The sequence below is a fragment of the Crocodylus porosus genome, unplaced genomic scaffold (assembly GCF_001723895.1).
Source record: "Crocodylus porosus isolate Cpor-Errol unplaced genomic scaffold, CroPor_comp1, whole genome shotgun sequence".
Classification (NCBI taxonomy): Eukaryota; Metazoa; Chordata; order Crocodylia; family Crocodylidae; genus Crocodylus; species Crocodylus porosus.
In genome coordinates this window covers 35944421-35962520 of record NW_017728909.1, presented here as the reverse complement: position 1 = coordinate 35962520, position 18100 = coordinate 35944421, and the positions used below count along the sequence as shown (strand labels likewise).

Sequence of the window (18100 nt, the reverse complement as noted above, 5' to 3'; positions counted from 1 at the left end):
ATCCTGTATCAAAATCACATAAAGTAGTACCGAGATCTGAAGTACTCACCCAACAAGAACTTAGTAATGTTCACTGAATGCACTTAAGAACCCAACTACAAACTTTGTGAGCTAAGAAATCTCTGCAAGTCATTGCACTGAGTGTTCAACCCATTGATTATTACTATCAAGCATTAAAAACAAAGGCTAGAGGGGTGGTTCTAATATCATAAGCAGGAGCCAAGCCTCAAGAGTTAGAAAGAATACTGCAGTCTTCAGAGAGACACAGTTTTGAACAACGACTATGAAGTAGTGTATGTAAAATATATTCACCTGTGCACCCATCAAGTGTTGAAAAGTGACATGCCTAGTACACATGTACCCACCAAGTGAGTAATTTTTACTGTACCTTGAGATCTAAAACTTCGACTCCCTTGAGGCCAGATGCATATATTTCCAAATCCTAAAGGCCCAAAATAAATGGAATTTTATCATGATACCAAGCTGTTTTATGTAGTAACATTATTAAACAAGAATCAAAAGGAAGCTTGGGAAAAAAAAAAAAGTGACAAAACAGCAGGCATGCAGATCTTCAGAATGGGAAACAGCCTGGAGAGGGAGAAATCAAATGAGATAGTTACTTACCTCACCCTAACCTCATTTAAAAACTTTGTTTTAATCCAATTCATTGGTTAAATGAAGCTGAGGCTTTATAAAACTGATCTGAAAATCTGTCCCATTATAATTTGTATTAATATTTGTAATCAAGTTACAAATTACTTCTGGATAACTTCTGAAAAGTAAATACACAAAATATTGATAAAAAGTTAAACACTACCCTTGGGCACACAACTTTACTCACACAGGCAGTGCCACTGAAGTCACACTGTGGATCTTCAGAAAGGCAAACTACAGGTTATTAGCTAGCAAGGTCTTCTCAGTCTTAAGGGTTATGAGATCCACTGAAGTTTGGAAGCAAGCAATTAAATTAGCAGCTCTCAGCCTTTTTGGACTTATGGCATCCTTCTAATTTGTGAATTGAGGGACACCCAATTTTAAGAACTAATTACAGTGCTTAACTCCTTGCAGAGGAGCTGGCAGATAATTGACGAAGCAGGGACAATTCTGAACCCAAAGTTGTCCGCTTACCTCCTCACAGCACCCTTCTAAAGTATCTGGCAGCATCCCAAGGTGCCATAGCACCCTGGCTGGGAATCACTGAACTGAACTTTTGCCCCTTGAAAATATATTCTGCAGGTTGAGTTGATAAGAGAATTGTCCATAAAAGTATAAATGAATGTCCACATACCAGCCACAGAGCTTACAAACACCCCCCAACACCCCCAAAAAAGGCAATTTCTGAATGCTTGCTGTGGATGTTGCCACCATTCATGTGGAAAGGGGGTTAAGTAATTAAACAAGGGCTTTAGTGTAAGATTAGGACTGGATGCATGAACTGATTTAAATAGCGCACAAGCCCAAAAAAAAAAGATGACTCACTTTTAAACTTCTGAAAGACAAAATAGTAAGTCTGCCCTATGACAGCAATTTCAAGCAATTTTATAACATCTACTTTACAGAACGTTAATCAGCCTGAGTTGAAGTGGCTTTTAGAAGCAACGATATTGCTTAAATTAAAAGTGAAATGCAAAAAAATTAGCCATAATACAATTTTATTTTCTTAAGTGCGAGGTGGTTAGATCAGCTGACAATTTCTCTCACGCACACACACACGTCCACCCTCCCCTGCTGGCAGTCGCTTGTGCCAGGAGAGTAAGGAGACTTTCAGATAAAGCATAAAACTGGCAAGACCCTTTCAGTTAGGCTATTAACAAATGAATAGCATCACCTCTACCTTCACCCCAGGGAGGTCAGGAGGTACCCAACCAAGAAGTTAAGCTCTGAAGGCTGTTTCACAAGGATTCCTTTGAAGGGATCTAGCATAGATGGAAGCTAATCACCACAAATAAATAAAATTAGAAGAGCCTGTACTGAAGCACCTACGCCTACTTAGAAGAGAATGGACCAAAGGTATTCCCTTCAGGCTGTTTGGGAAACCATTTTTAAAAACTGGGACCACTGTAACCAATCCTTCATCTGTCATGACCCAGATGCCTAGAAATTGTTTATTCCCTACTCTTCTGTCCTCTGCCTGTCTTGCCTAGCCTAGCAGATAGCCAAACTGGTAGACTTAGAAGTATTCAATCTAATGCTGACTGACTCAAGTTCATTAGACTGAATACATCTTAACCTGCCCAGAAGCAGACAATCCTATATAAGGACAAGATTTTAAAAGACATTAGTGTTGGTTTCAGTTTTCCTTTAGACAGAGGATTTGCAGAGTGTCAAGCAAGGGGAGCTCCATGACACCATGTAAATCCTACATTGTGATTATGAGAGAGAAATACTTGCTTGAATTTTTAGTGGATTGAGATAACATTTAAACATTTCACACTGAAATAAAGGAAAAAAAGTGGAGAACACCCCACAAGCACCCATTTTGTATCAATGTATCTTCATGGCAATTAACTACATCTGATTTTTATAAAACATTTTTATGACTTGTTGAACATTTAACATTTGAAACATACCCTCTACCTACGCTGAGATCTTTAAATCACAATACATTCTGAGCAAGTCACACAGAAGACCTAGATTTCTTATAAGCCACTTCAGGAGAAATGCCAATTGACATTTTCCTAAGTCTCTACCCCAACCAAGTATTAGACCTTATAGTTAACCATTTTAAGATGTTTCAATATAAATGCAGCAAACCCCTAATAAAAAAAGGGTGCTTTTTTTCCTCTTTTGAGCTATGAAACCCAGTCTGCACCATTTAAGCTCTTGCAGTTAGTTAACGGCATTTTGCTAGTCATGCTCAGGTTCAGTCTGGTCCCATTCACAACACTGATTTCCAAGTTATCAAGACACAGGGGTCTGACAGACATAGGAAAAACAAATACGCTCTACCGGAAGCAGTAGCATATTACTTAGACCTGGCTCTGCAGCATCTATTTAGATCGGGTGCTTCAACAGGGATTTTTTGAGCTTTTAGCTAAAAGTAATTCAATCAGCTATTACCTGAAGTGCCCAAAAAGCCCACTAAAGCATCCCACCTTGTTTCACCACTTCAGCCATTACTGATCCAAGGTTGGGACTAGAGCAAACATACTCTGAGCCCCAGGCTGGAGCAGGGCCAAAGCAAGGGTAAACAGCAGGCTACAGAGGAGGAGGAGGAGGAGGAGGAAGAGGAGGAGGGTGGCGGGGTGGGGAGGGATGGCAAGCTGTAACTGCAGCTGACCTCAACACCAGGTTGGGGCTGGAGCCTGCCCCTCTCCCCACACTCAAATGCAAGCTGAAACTTCTGTCCCTCCCCCTGTTAAATGCAGGGGGGACTTGTCTTGGATTCAAGTAAACACAGTACATCATCATGCTTCATATTTAAAGTTCCTAGATATTCAAATTATTTAAGTAATACCATTTAAAAATTGTATTATTCCTCAAGAATGAAAATTTGAGTTCTCCTTCTACTTGCACCAAACCCTTGAAGATTATCTAGCTGAAAAGGTAGTCACTAGTTTACAAAAAAAGATTTAACCACTGTTCTAATTTGTGCTCAGTATGTATATTTCATAAATAACTAACTTAACCAAATTTGCACTGAAAGTCAAGAGGATAACAGTTTAAAAGTCTGAGGATGCAAACTTCCTATATCCCCAAAAATCAATCTGGTTGAACTATTAGTTAAAAGGATCATTACACACATACCTGTTGAATTCGTGCTTTGACTGCAGTTAAATGAAGATTCAGTTGGTCTTCCTGGGAAGCCATCCTGCAACCACCAGACATTACATTCATTTGATTTGAAAATGCATGTACAAATTAGATCCAACAATGAAAATGTTAAACTTCCCACAAACCAAGATCAAATACTGTACGCATTTATTTGTTCAGTAATAATATAGTTTATATTTTAGTCTCCTTTACATTACTGCACGCTACATAAATACTTATACATTGCCAAAAACTTAACTACAACTGCTAAGTTACATTGAGCAATCTTACTTGCCACATGCTTCCAGGACATTATTAACAGACAAATACTTCAGAACAGGGGTTGTCAACCAGGAGTACTTAAGAAGGCCCTAAGGGGTACACGCAGGCGGGCAGGACAGAGCACCGCCATGCACCATCCTGCACTGCTGCCACCTACCCAGACACAGGGGGCAGGAAAAGCTTGCATGTGGTGGCTGTTCCATCACTCCGTATTCAGTCACACACCACCCCTCCCCCCACTCTACATCCAGCTGTCGGGGGTACACTGATCCAAAAAGGTTGAAAACATCCACTTCAGAAGAATGGGAAGTGCAACAAGAGACCAGCCTGGCCAGACAGCCATCTCTTCAGTGTGTTGAAATGCAAAACCCCTCCAAAAATGTGAAAGCTTGGTTATATGTATAGGGAAGAGTACAAGAGTTAATCCCATGGGTGTTCAGGGAGAACAGAAAGGCCATAATATTTAAAAATGCAACAAGCAAGGAAGATAGAAGGCCAAAAACAGGACTCTACAAGTATGCAAATAAGAAGAAAACCAAGGAAACCATAGGTCCCTTAGAGAATACAAAAAACAATCTAGTTACAGATAATGCAGGTAAAGCTTTTTTTTTTTTTTTTACTTGTTTTCACAAACAAGGGCTGCTACCAGGTGACAAGCACAGTTTGCAGCAAAGATAGGGAAGAAGGAGACAAATAGCCTAAAGATAATGGCAGAACAGGTAAGGGATTATTTAAAGAAGCTAGATACTTTCAAGGCTACACAGCTGGATGGGGTGCTGGAAGAATTCAAAGCAATTTCTGAGCCACTTACTATCCTCTTAGAGAACTGAGGCCAGGTGAGGTCCCAGATAACTGGAAAACAGCAAATACAGTGTCTGTCTTTAAGAAAGGGAAGGAGAATCCAGGGAACTGCTGAACAGTTCACCTGACTTTGACAACTGGAAAGATCATGGAGCAGGTCATCAAGGAATCAGTTATGATGAAGCACCTGAAGGAAAACAAGGTGATCAGGAATAGCCAGTATGCATTCACCAAAAGCAAAATTAGCCTGATTAACCCAATTTCCTTTGGTGATAAGGTGACCGGTTCTGTAGATGGAGGGAGAACACCGGATGTGATCATGCACCTCGACTTTCACAAGGCTTTTACTATCATGTATGATGACATTCTCATTAACCAGCTAGGGTCATATGGACCAACAAAAACTCAAGAGGATACATAGCTGGCTGCATCATTTGTACTCAACAAGTACCAGCTGAATATCTAGTTGGGAAGAGATATCAAGTAGGGTTTCCCAGGGGCTTGCCCTGGGCCCTGGTTTATTCAAATCATTAATGAAGATGATGATGGGATCAAGTACACACTTGGCCAATTTGTGGAAAATACCAAATTGGGTTGAGTTGCAGAGACTCTGAAAGGCAGGAATAGGTTCCAGAATGACCTGGACAGACTAGAAATATGATCCACAATCAACCAGATGAGACTCAACAAGGACAAGTGCAAAGACCTGCACTTAGGATGGAAAAACTGCATGCACAAATACAGACTGATGAATGACTGGCTGGGCTGTAGTACTGCAGAAAAAGATCCGGGTGATAGAGCAGACCATAAACTGGGTATGAGCCAACAGTGCAGTTCTGCTGCAAAACAGCCAACAGTATACCAGGTTACAGCAACAAGAATGTCACTTGCAAATCAAAGGAAGCAATTCATCCTCTCTATTCACCACTGGCGAGGTCTCACCAGGAAGACCATATCCAGTTTGGTGACCCCATGCTTCAAGAAATATGTGGACAGATTGAGCTATTCAACAGAGGGCAACAAAGATTAGAGGTCTGGGAAACATGACTTACAAGGAGAGGCTTAAAGAACTAGGGTAATTTAGTCTGGAGAAGAGAAGACTATGGGAGGATTTGATAACAGTCTTCAAATAGCTGAAAGGGAATTACAGAGAGGAGAGACTCTCTATCGTGCAGTTATGAGGGACAGGACTAGGAGCAATTGCCTCAAGCTGCAGTAGGGAAAGTTTAGGCTGGTAGGAAGAACTGCCTGACTACAAGGTGGTCAAGCACTAGAACAGGCTACCTAGAGTTTGGACTCTCCATCCTTGGCAATTTTCAAGAGCAGGTTAGACAAACATTTTTTGTAAGAAAATTTTCTAAGCTAGAAGTAATTGGATTTCCTGAAAAATCAGTAAAACAGTCTTTAAGATACAGAAAACACTGTGGGAAAAAAGTAATGAAGCAAAGACATAGCTGCAAAGCTTTAAAAAAGAACAAGGTCAATCCTATGGGAATAGTAGGGGGACAGCTGGGAGCTTGTTCAGAGGAGATAGCAGATGACTTCAGACAATTTTATAAGAGATTTATAAAAGATTACATACCTTAGAAGTAAAGAATACCCCAAAAGCAAAGAATTTGGAGCTAACTTAAGGATTCACCCCGCCTTAAAGAAAAAAAGAAAATAAACAATTCCTGTATAGCCCCAAAGGGAGCACTTTGCTGGAGTGTTGCCAGACAGGCTAGAGGTATATTATTTACATACATGCACCCAGCTCAATGAAGATTTATGGTAGGCAAACAAATTGCACAACCCTTAGAAGAGCCCTTAAGCCAATGTATGTAATCAGGGCTCCTGGTAGTGATATCTTTTGTTAGAACAAGGAAATTATTTAATTGCAAGCTTTTGGACACAAAACCCTCCATCAGGCCTCAAAGAAAAGGTTGTAAAAGTTCTCCTGAATAGACATGACAGTTTATATTTCATAAGATTTCAAAGAGGAGTCAATAGATGGAAAACTCCCCAGGGCTGCAGTCTCTCAGCTCTCTTGTGAAGCTCTGTGATGATGCAAATTAACTTAAAGGCATGAGCAGTATCTCAGGTTTCAGGTGGTCAAAGTTGCTTCCTCCTTGGGAAATTATGAAGATTATATCAAAAATCAGCTAAAATCCAATTATCTTCCATGTGTCAGGTATACAGGTTGTAGTCATATTGGTTTAGAAAGCTTGCAATTAAAAATTTTTTTTGCAAAAATCTTGTTGGTCTAATAAAAGATATCACCTTAATCGTCTTTTCCTCTAGACCAATATAGCTACAATCTGGACACCTAAGCTGATATATAGTATTCATAAAAACACCACTCAGGAGTGTTTCCCTTCTGCAGAAAAAGCCTTTGACAGAGGAAAGTGGGAATGAGTGCTATACTAGAAAAGTCTTGTAGAACTAGAGATAAAGTATAAAGTTTATATACTTTATCTCTAGTATAAAGTTCATTTCTAGAACATTAGAGAAGGACCCTACAGCTTCTACACTAGTCAATGGAACCCTCTCAAACAGATTTAAGCAGACATAGGTGCCTAGTTCGTCACTGCTGATCACTAACCACACAACCTCTGGCTAGTTCAATAAGGCAGAATTCCCAGATAAAAGAAATAAAGGTCAGATCAGGGGTGAAGTAAGATAGCTCTCTCTAGAGACAATGTGCTGCTTTTCGTAAAACCAACAGGATTCACTCCTCCTTAGAAACAACTGTATTCCAGACATGTAGATTCAGTTCAGTCTCTGAATATAACATTCGTTATGATACATCAATCTGAAGTGCTGGTATTCTGAGCAACTTAATTGGAATGAGATAAAAAAAACAAAACCCACCCCACAAAGCACACACATGCACACAATCTCTCCCCACCCCCATTGTCTTCCAAACTTCTACCTATTTACATTTACAGACTTCTTGTCACATTTTTAGCTTTGTTTCTACCCTGGAGATCTCAGAACAACAACAGAGTCTCCCAATGCTGGAAAAATGGTGTTTGTGCCTGAAAGCTTGCAAAGACTTTTTTCCCCCCAAACTATTTAGTTGATCTCACATCTACTCAAAGACCCTTGACCGCCTATGTCCTTAGACCAACGCAGCTACAAAGTGGGGGGGGGGGGGGAATATTCATAAAAAAAAAAGTCAGTAAGATATGCAAGATACTCTTACGGAAAAGCACAAGAACTTTTCTAACAGTAATTATTTACCAATCAGGTCTAAATATAGAAAGAAAAAAAAAAATCACATGAAGAAGAAGTGAGGATAGAGATTTCTTGGATGGGATAGACACCACTTAATTGCAGGGGTGGGGATGTGTTCCCAGTATTTCTCCTTCTGCTCCAACATTTAAAAGTGCTCTCTGGTTAAAGTGAAAGTGAAAGGCTTGGCAAGCTGTTCTCATCCATCTTGTCAGGAAAAATAAGAGGCCAATGCTGAGCACATTAGTATTATACTAAGTTGAATGGTTGGGGGGAGAAAAGTCAGCCTCCAACATAATGGCATGTTATGCAGTTTAGCTGAACTCTGTAATAAACTGGTGTGCAAAACCTTGTTCTGCATCAGTCCATAGCACAGAATAAGACTGCAGCAAGAAAATGGATTTCCTAGATGTATGTTGTGTAACAGATCCATGTGCAGGCAAAACAAAACAGAAAAAGCCCTCAAGCCACCACTTTTTCTAGACTACTTTAAAATCCCTTGGTAAATAGTTGCTTTCCCTTAGCCCTCCAAATTAGGCAGCTTCATTTTTAACAGACTTCCTCCCTAGAATTTATCAAATAGGCAGCTGTTTCGGTCACAGCAGGTATTACCCAATTAGGCCAACTCTTGTTGGGGGGAAGATAGGAGATCATATCAAACGTGAAAACCCTAATAGGGAAACAGTCCCTCCCAATACTTTCAAATTAGAAATTTTACAAACAAACAAACACACACACACTCCTGGTAGACAACTCGCCCCACTGAGCAACTGACACAGGTAAACTGAAGAGGAAAAAGGTTCATCTCTAAGATGTATGCAATTTTAATACCCTCAGGAAGACTAATCAAATGAAAGCTTAAGAAAAAACTGGGGAAAGAAATTGAGCTGGAGCAGTGGAAGAGAATGTGGGCATGAGGCGATTCATCTTCCATGCATGTTTTACACGAAGAAAACCTTTATTAAAAATGATCCATAAACTGTACTTATCTCCAACTAGGATCTAACACACTTTTTCCAAATGGTGACACATCATGCTGTAGAGATTGTGAAAAAAGAGGCCCCTTTATCCATCTGACTGCTGTACCCAGAGGTCCAAATATGCTGGTGGAGGAAGTGACAAAACTAACTGTGGTGGATGGTAACAGCCCTTTGGATCCACTGGTTTGTCTACTGCAGTGGTTCTCCACCTTTTTAGGCCTAAGGCACCCCTCCAAAAGCACTGGCTCTTAGCTTTCACTCTTATTTTGAAGGCAGAAAGACTAGAGCAATTCTGTTGTGGCAAAAAGCTAAGATTACAAGAGGTTAAAATACTTTTGACACTATAGATTCTGATTTGAAATCTTATAAGCCATGTGTAGCTGTTTGTACAGCCAACAATACTAGTATTGTACAACAGTGTCACCCTTGAAAGGTTCTCATAGCATCCCAGAGTGCCACAGATCCCTGGTTAAAAATAGTCACTGCTCTTCTGAGTGTGCCCGTAGAGGAAATGAGTACGTGGAATGAAAAGCTGGTATCCTCCTCAACTGCTAGCAGTAATGCAGCTAGGGGTGGAGGGACTGGGCCACCAGCCCTAGGCAATGACTTCAGAGTGGTGCCAAAAACTATTCCCCACCCTGGCAGAATCTGTGGCCTGGCAGCAAGACCCTCACAGCATTGCTCCTGCAGCAGCAGTGGCATGTGCAGATACCACAGCACTGCTTTAAGAGCAAGAGCTGCAATGGGCAGGAGCAATAACAGTCCTACACCACCCACACAGTTCCCAGCTCTCCTACATGGCTTTCCCAGGTCACAGACCCTGCTTGCTACACCACCGGCTGCTAGAGAACACTTGGTCAAGTGGGGAAGCAATCACACACTCCTCCCACCTCCAAAAATGAGAAATTATAAACCACGGATGGTCCTGACAATTCCAAAGTTGTCCCATCAGCTAAGATTATCAGGAAACACACAAAAAATCAAGGAAAGGGAGTGAGAAAAGAGGGACACCTCGGCAAGAAAGGCCAGTTACTGGGGCAAGCGCAGGTGCACATGGCACAGGGGCAGACGGCAGAGGGCACGACCCCCATCTCGGAGGATTGGATATCCATGGCGGGAGCACTCCTGACCCAGGGGGGAAGGGGGTCTGGGCCCGCCTGGCTCAGGGCCTCAAGCACTTCCACTGCGGCCTTTGCCGCCAGGGGCCCGCTCGCAGGACTCACAACATGAGCCCGGGGAGTTCAAGCAGGACCACAGTGCCACCGCCCCCCGCGGGCCCTACCGGCTTCTCGCCGCCGGGCGCGCAGGGCGGCACCAAGCCGCCAATCTCGGTGTCCCAGTCCTCGTCGCCCATTCTGTCGCGGGCGGGAACCGCCAGACAGACCGATGAACTGACGCGCCGCGGAAGGGGCGGGGCAGGGGCAGCCCTGCGCAAGCCCGGGCCGCGCCGCCACAACGAGGCTTCTAGTAACGCGCCCGGCACGTGCCTCAGCTTCCCGCGGCCTCCGCCCGCCGGCCCGGCACGTGCTCTACCCCGGCCAATCGGAGCGCAGCTTCCCCCTCCGGCGGCTGGCGGGCCGGGGGAGGCGTGTCAGGGGCCCACGTGCCTCGGGAGGGCGCTCGGCTCTGCGCAGGTGCAGATGCGCCCGCGCGAGGGCGGGGCCGGGCAGGTTGGTGCGGGGGAGGGTGAAGCAGGACGCTCGCCCTAGCCCCGCCCCCTTCCCGGCGGGATCGTATTGGCCCTGCTCCGGCGCCTTCCTTTGTCTCGCGGCCTCGCAGTCAGCCTGAGGGCAGGGAAGGGGGCTCCGGAGACGGCACCTGACAGACTAACTACAGGGGATGATAGTTGTGCGTTTTTCTACGTGTGTGTACATACTTGTGTATACACACGTGTGTAGAGGTATGCATGCGTGCATCTGTACATCTAGCACAAGCTTTGGTAAGCTGCAGATGCTGTGAAAGGATGTGCAGAAGACACTCATGACGCAGACGCTGCACTGGACAATCAGGGCATTATGCAGCTAAGACCACCCCTCTTTTACCCTGATAGTTTGGGGATACCTGATGCTGCTCGCTTCAGGTGCATCTAATTGCAAGACCAATCATGAGTCTTGGTCTCCAAGACACTGTGGTTGGCAAAAGTCAGCTCTAGTTTGCATGCACCCGTGGCTGAAGCTTCAGCCTTTCTGTTGACTCGGGAACACGTCTTCACAAAAGATACGAATCTATGCACCTACTAACACAGAGGACACAATTCACTGAAGAGGTAAGTCCCATGCCAGCCCTCTACCAGAGCCCTGCAATGCCCCTCTTCCCGCAGCAAAAATCACTTGTAGAGCTTCTGGCGCACATAGCTTGGGCATACTCAAGAGCCACAGCTGGAGACAGCTTCACTGCCTCATTTCCAGCTGACACAGCTGGAGTGAGAACATGTAGATGCCCTATATTTGAGAGCGGGAATCCTAGGAGCAGAGAGGTAGTTAGCCAGGTTAGTCTAGTCAGGCAGAAGGCAGGGTAGATTTGCACCTTGCAGACCAACTTTAGGAGCACCACACACACTACATAGATGCATGCCCTATGTCTGTTTTTACTGGTGTCCTTGGCTGAAGAGTCATTATAATTTGCTAAGTATTTTGTAAAATTGTTTTTATCTTATATCATCATTTCAAAGGCTTCATGTGGCTACTGTGCTCAATAAACCTCTAAACCAAATAATAATAAAGTTGCATCTTTGCCCTTTGACATTTATACTTTATATTCATAAGAATTTTTCCCAATGCTGCTTAATATCTGACTGACTGTGAATAACTTACAGAACAAGAAATATACCCTCTCTCACAAGTTCAGGTAAATAGGCAAAAATTAAAAATGTAACATAATAATTGGGGGGAAACAATTTAACAAAACATTTCAAATTGTTTTAGTAGAACTGAAACAAGAACAATAATAGCACAAAACAAAAAAGAACAAAACACACCTGGCAGAAACAGATTTTTAAAAATTTGCCTTATAAATGCTACCAACGATAGGGACACAACAGTTTATTCTGTTATAAGGAAGATTAGCAAAGAGGAGTTATTTTGGTCCAAAGGCCTGTCTGTGTTAGCATACTAATATAAACAACACATGTCCCCAGCAGCTGGGGGGGCAAAGCAGCAGGAGCTCTTGCACATCTTACACCTTGCAGCTGCGTGCACCCCCTACATGTCACCCCTGCATGCTGAACTATTTCAACATTACTGCTCCTGATACTGTGCAACTACATGCATTTCTTCCAAGTACTGGACTGTTAATGCTTCAGCTTACCTATTTTACCATGTTCAACAGCTCCATGAAGTCAGGATTTACAGAAAAGCTCTAAGATACTTCATGACCAGAAGAATATTCTGTTAGATTAGGGTGCTTATTCTATATGCCTCTGATCATCAGTGACATTTTCTATGAGTCCACTAAAGAACACATTGCGAAGGAAAGAAACATCACTTTGCCATCTCCTGGTGTTAGTACTATCCAGTGGCAATCCAGGGGTCAGGGAGTGGGGTGGAAGGTCTGTCCTCCCTGACTGCCACTGCTTGCTTCCTGCTTGGGGCAAGCAGTGGAATAAGCCCCTTCTTGCCCCCCTCTCTCTGGCATCTGGCAGAGGGGGCTTATTCCACCGATTGCCCTGGGCAGAGAGCAAGCAGCAGCAGCTGGGGCAGACACGCAGACCCTTCCATGGTGCCCTGAGGGCAGAGGGGAAAATAATCCAGCTCCCTACCTAAAGGGCACTGCCCACCAGCATCTAGCCCTGCCCACACCCAGCCATGGGAGCAGTGAGGGGAGAGTGACCATGATCGGGGCAGCAGCCCCTCTCATGGTTTCCCTGAGCACAAGCCTCTTCCCGGCAGGGAAAGCTGCTGCAGACTGCAGCCGTGGCAGTGTTGGATGGGGCTTGGAAGGCTCTGGCCCCCTCCGATCCCTGGTGCTGCCGCATGCAGTCTGCTGCAGCTCTGACTGCCCCAGGAAGGGGCTCACACTCCCCAACACTAAGCTACCTCCATTAAGGGCCCTGCCCCCCTCACCGCTGCAGTGGCTGGGTGGGGGCACAGCCAGACACCACCTGGCAGGGTCTCTTAGGCAGAGAGCAGGGACAAGGGTTATTCCCTCTCCCTCTGGTGTCTAGCAGAGAGGGCTTATTCTGCCACTTGCCCCAAGCAGGGAGCGAGTACAGCAGCAGCAGCAGCGGTGGCAGCAGTCGGGATGAGCAGATCCGACTGTGGTTACCGGGGATAGCGGGGGTAGAGGGGAGAATAACCTCCTTGCCTGCCCCCACTGCCTCAGGGGCAATGCCGGTTCACCACTACAGCAGTGAGGGGGAGTGCCTGGCAGACCCAGCTCGGGTCCCTGCCAGTGGGACAGGAAGGAGGGAATTAAACCCCTCTCTCACCAGACCCCTACTCCTGCCTGTCCCTGCTCCAGGTGCAGAGCAAGTGTCTGGCCCAGCCCTGCTCTGCTGGCACAAAGAGCCCAGCCCAGAGAGCATGAGAGTATGCTGGGATGCTGGGGGACTCTGGTTTAAGTTAAACCAGGAAGGGGCCTGGGACAGACATTTCATAAACCAGTTTGAGCCAAATCAATTAAGTCTGATATTACATTCAACCAGGTTTATCTCAAACTAGTTGCAGCCATTTTGAAATTCTTTTTTGTACACTAATGTCTGTTCTGTTACAGATTTAAAGTAGTTTCTGATCCCTTAAACCAGTTTGTGTGTAATATCTGTCCCTAGCCAGTGGGAGTTCCTGGACAGCATTAATATTCCTCAAGGGAGTCACTGATTTAGGAACAGCTCTTGGCTAGTGTCACATTGTTTAATGCTAGCTCAAGTGCTTCCTAGTTAGTGACTTTTATTAGATGTTGCTGTTCTCAGGCCAGGACCCAGATTGTGCTAAAGCAGGGATCGGCAACCCCAGCACATGAACCAGAGCATGGCATGAGAGGCCATTTTCCTCAGCATACCACAGCTAGCCTGGGCTCTGGGTAGCTGTCATGGGCCAGAGAGCCAGGGCTGCTTGCAAGTAGGCAACCGTGAGGCTGCAAGCTGCCTGGGCTCCCTGGCTGGCAGCAGGTGCCCAGACCCTGAGCTGGCTGCAGCCAAGAGGCAGCAAACAGCTGCACAGGGCTCTGCCATACTTGCACTAGCTGTGTGGTGGTAGCAGTTGTGCTCACACCTCCAGGTGCATGGTGGGGAAGGTATCTGAGGCAGCCCAGAAGTGTGCATGCAGCTGCTATTGCCACAGAGCCAGTGCCAGGTCTGTGGAGCTCTGCACAGCTGTTTGCAGCCTGCCCACTGCCCGCTGCAGCTGCCCAGAGCCCAAGCTGGCTGTGGCAGGCAACCAGGAGGCTGCAAACAGCTGCGTTTCACAGCCTGCGCACTGGCTCTGTGGCAGTGGTGACTGCATGCCCAATGCACATGCAGCTGCTGCTAGCATGAGTGATAGGGCCCCTTGTGGCTCCCCTACCTCTAGCACTCCAAGTCAAGGTGTGAGTGGAGGTTGGGGTGTTTTTGGCACTCCAGCCAAAAACACTGCCGACCCTGTGCTAAAGTCCTGGAGAAGGAACAGCAGCTCCAAGTTTCTGAATTCATTTTTCTGTATCTATGGGAAATTTATCCTAAGACTGTAGCTTCAATGTAGGGGAGAGTTGTGTCCTCTGTAGATAGCTGCTGGCTTTAAGCAATATTATTGGTCAATGGGTCTAGGACACCCGGCCTACTGCTGCCATCACAATCACATCAATAGAGACAGACTTCACACATTACTATCTCAGATGAAACTAAACTATGACTAAGTTATTGGTGGAGCTGGTGAGCTCACTCAACTCACAGGAAAAAGGACTCCTCAGGGCCTAAATTAACATTTTTTCCTCCTAACACCAAGATCAGCTTAATGAAAGCAGCTGTGTTGTGGCATATGTTTTGTAAAATGTTAGCTGGGTGTAAAGTTTCCTGAAGCAAGACAAACAATTGGACGTTGACTTTTACTAAATTACCTTATTTTAAAATAAAAATATGGTCCTGATTATTTTCTCCGATTGGAGCCTATTGTGCAAAGGAAGTCCAAAACACACCAGGAACTGGCTAACAGGGAATTCCATCAAAGAGCCATAGGCTGCTCTAATGTAGGCCAAATCCACAGCAAGAGCAGCTAGGTACTAAAACCTTTGGGTGACCCACATCCAGTGATCACATTGGTGAAGAAAATGTGGCTCTTGAACAGTCACTTTTCTGCAAATATCATAATCACAAAATACTGAAAATAAGTATAGTTTAAAAGATGAATGGTGCATGCCTCTGGCAGCTGGGGGGGCACAGCTGCACTGGCAGTGAGTGGGGAGCTCCCGAAGATGCCACCGGCACTGTGGGCGGCAGGACAGAGATTGAGGTGGTGACCACCTGCAGGTGCCGCCAGCAGCAGCAGCGCTGGCCAGAGTTGATCATGGACTGCCAACAGACACCTTTCTGCAGGGGGTGCATCGCCATGCGCAGGGGGTGGACGTGCACCTATGTGATCCCCCTACGTGGCACCCCTGGTTTAAAACAGCATTTCTCAACCTGTGGGTCACAACCCAAAAGTGGATTGCACGAATATATCAAAGGGTTGTGAACAAACTTTAAAAATGGATTCTTCTTTAAGAGAAAAACGTGGGAAACCATGGCTTTTCCCTGGCAGGTTGTCATAATTCCAGTCTGCAAGTGGCTGCTTGGGGTCCCTCCTACCCCTACTCCCCCCCCACCATGCCCCACACATTGGGGACCTGGGCCTTCGGGGAGCAGGTTGGGATTGAGGGGCACTGGGTCAGGACTGGCCATCAATGTTTACAAATGGGTCCTCATGCAAGGAAGGTCAAGAACCACTGGTTTAAAACAATACATAAAGATACTTTAACTGAAAAGGCACTGAATGCTTAGTATGTACTGGAATATGAACACAAACTGCTTTCTTTCATGATGCCATATGATTTATAGGCAAGCATGAGTCAGCTTTTTTCAGAAGTCTGCAATTTTTAATTTTGCATGAGAGTCACCCTTACTCTTTTTTCTTGGGAAGAAAGCTTCCTAAAATGTCTTTACCCTTAATGTCTTTATTGCATATTTCTCTTCTGACCACAGTTGCTGCGTATGTAAGAATCAGTTACTCAATCCAACTTCTCTTTTCCTTTCGTACCATGGTAACTTAGAGAAAAATACTCATCAGGTAGGGAAAAGTAATATTAAGTGAATATATCTTCTTGAGGCACTAGATACAGCCTAGTTTTGAAGTGAGCTGGAATCAATTTCTTGCCCTTACTGCTGCAAAGAAAAATCTAAATTAACAAATACAATCTTGGAGTAACCACTGTTAGGCTCTAGCTCTATCTGTGATCAAAAGTTAATCATGCTGTAAGGCTGCTTACCACAATTATATCTGCAGTGTAGGCAAGGATTTCTTCAGTCTGCAGGGAGACAGTCTGAAAGATTTTATTACTTGTATTAGAGAGGTTGGTAGCTGTATTCATCTGCAGTCAGGCAGAAGGCAGGGTAGAGATGCACCTCATAGACTAACTAAATCAGAGATGCAAAGCTTTCATGAGCAAGAGCTCACTTCATCAGCTGCTGTAAAAGGACATGTACAGAACAAACTATCAGAGAGAGATGAGCACCAAATATAGGGAAGAAGAGAGGTGGGAGAGAGGGGGAGGGAAGCAGTGCTGAGAAAAGCAAACAAGTAATAAACTCACAGGGCCAAAAGTGTCAAAAAAGCTAATCCAGGTAATGGAATACAAATCTGTAGTACCTATTTAGACCATACTTAACACAATCAAGTCTGTAGATAATAGTTTGTTCCACAATCTTGCATTTAAGTCAACTTTTAAAGTTTCACTGTTTAAAAAGAGCTACTCCGAGGTCAGCAGTGAAATGTCCAAGGTTAAAGTGTTCTGCCACAGGCTTTTGTACATTTTTGGATTTGATGTCAGATCAGTGTCTACTACCCTCACCTTCTGTCTTCTGATGTAGTGATCTCTTGCTCACAAAAATGTATGCACCTTTGATTCAGTTAGTCTATAAGGTGCATCAATACTCTACCCACTACTTGTATTAGTCACCTTTATGGATCCCAAATGAGAAATGTTTTTTGCCTTTGCAGCAGACTAGATTTCATCAAATATATGTCAGAAATTAAGTTTAAAAAGATACTTAATATTCCATAAAAGTTTTAACTTTCCATATAACTAAAATGTTGTAGACTGAATAATGTTTATTCTGTTACCAGTATATCTAGTATATGTTTCAGAAGCAAAGTATATATTACCAGCAAAATGCAGCAACACATCATCTGTTTGTTAAACAGATGGCCATGTCTTTTTTGATTATAAAGAAGTGTTTCAGTTTAATTAGGTAAAAATTGATCACACACACAATTCTGCAAGGTCATGCACCCAAATTTATTGTATCTGTTACAATACTACAGTAATCCCTCATGCTAAAACCAAAACAAGGACCCCATCATTGTAGAGTGCAGGAAAGAATGCTCATTGGAGATGTTATCAATTTATTGTTTGTATAGCGAATATACTCAGACCCTTAAGTGACATTCAGGTTCCCTTGTCCTCAAGACCTGATGTGTCATCAGTCACAATAGAATGTCACAATACAAATGCTGTGATGAAACTGCAAAACATCACTTTGTACTCTCATCTTTCTGTAGCTTATTTAATTGAAAATATGTCTCTGGTACAAGTATGGTAGACATAGATTATGACTCTTATGATATGTCTGTTGCCAATGAGTGACACATTTTCCAGTGCACTTCATGACTTTAGTTAGTAGCCAGGACTACACTGAAATAGACCTAAATCGTCTACACATCAGTAACTAGCTAAATTGTAGCACAGAGTCCCAAAAAACAACTGCCAGAGAGTGGCATTAACTTCTGCATGCTTCTTAAAGTAAGGAGCAACCATTTTACCAACTCTAGTAGGAGTTGTGCTTCAGATGAGAACAATTACATTTATGTATGACAAGCACCTTGACTTTACATTTTTCATCTTCTTTC

At 44.1% G+C, this 18100-nt stretch overlaps 1 protein-coding gene across 7 annotated transcripts in view; it reads right to left on the bottom strand.

Annotated features, from left to right (window-relative positions):
* DDX4 (DEAD-box helicase 4) overlaps positions 1 to 18100 on the bottom strand; it is an 88484-nt gene that overhangs the window by 66478 nt on the left and 3906 nt on the right. For 2 of the 7 annotated variants that reach the window (XM_019532082.1, XM_019532083.1), the window contains exons 1-3: positions 10312 to 10406; positions 3748 to 3811; positions 389 to 442 (exon numbers count right to left, since the gene is read on the bottom strand). In XM_019532082.1, coding sequence (XP_019387627.1) covers positions 389 to 442; positions 3748 to 3811; positions 10312 to 10383 — 190 coding nt within the window. In that variant the 5' untranslated portion in view covers positions 10384 to 10406. Of the gene's footprint in view, positions 1 to 388; positions 443 to 3747; positions 3812 to 10311; positions 10409 to 18100 lie in introns of those variants that run through there. The other 5 variants (XM_019532077.1, XM_019532079.1, XM_019532078.1 and 2 more) reach the window with 5 other exon arrangements.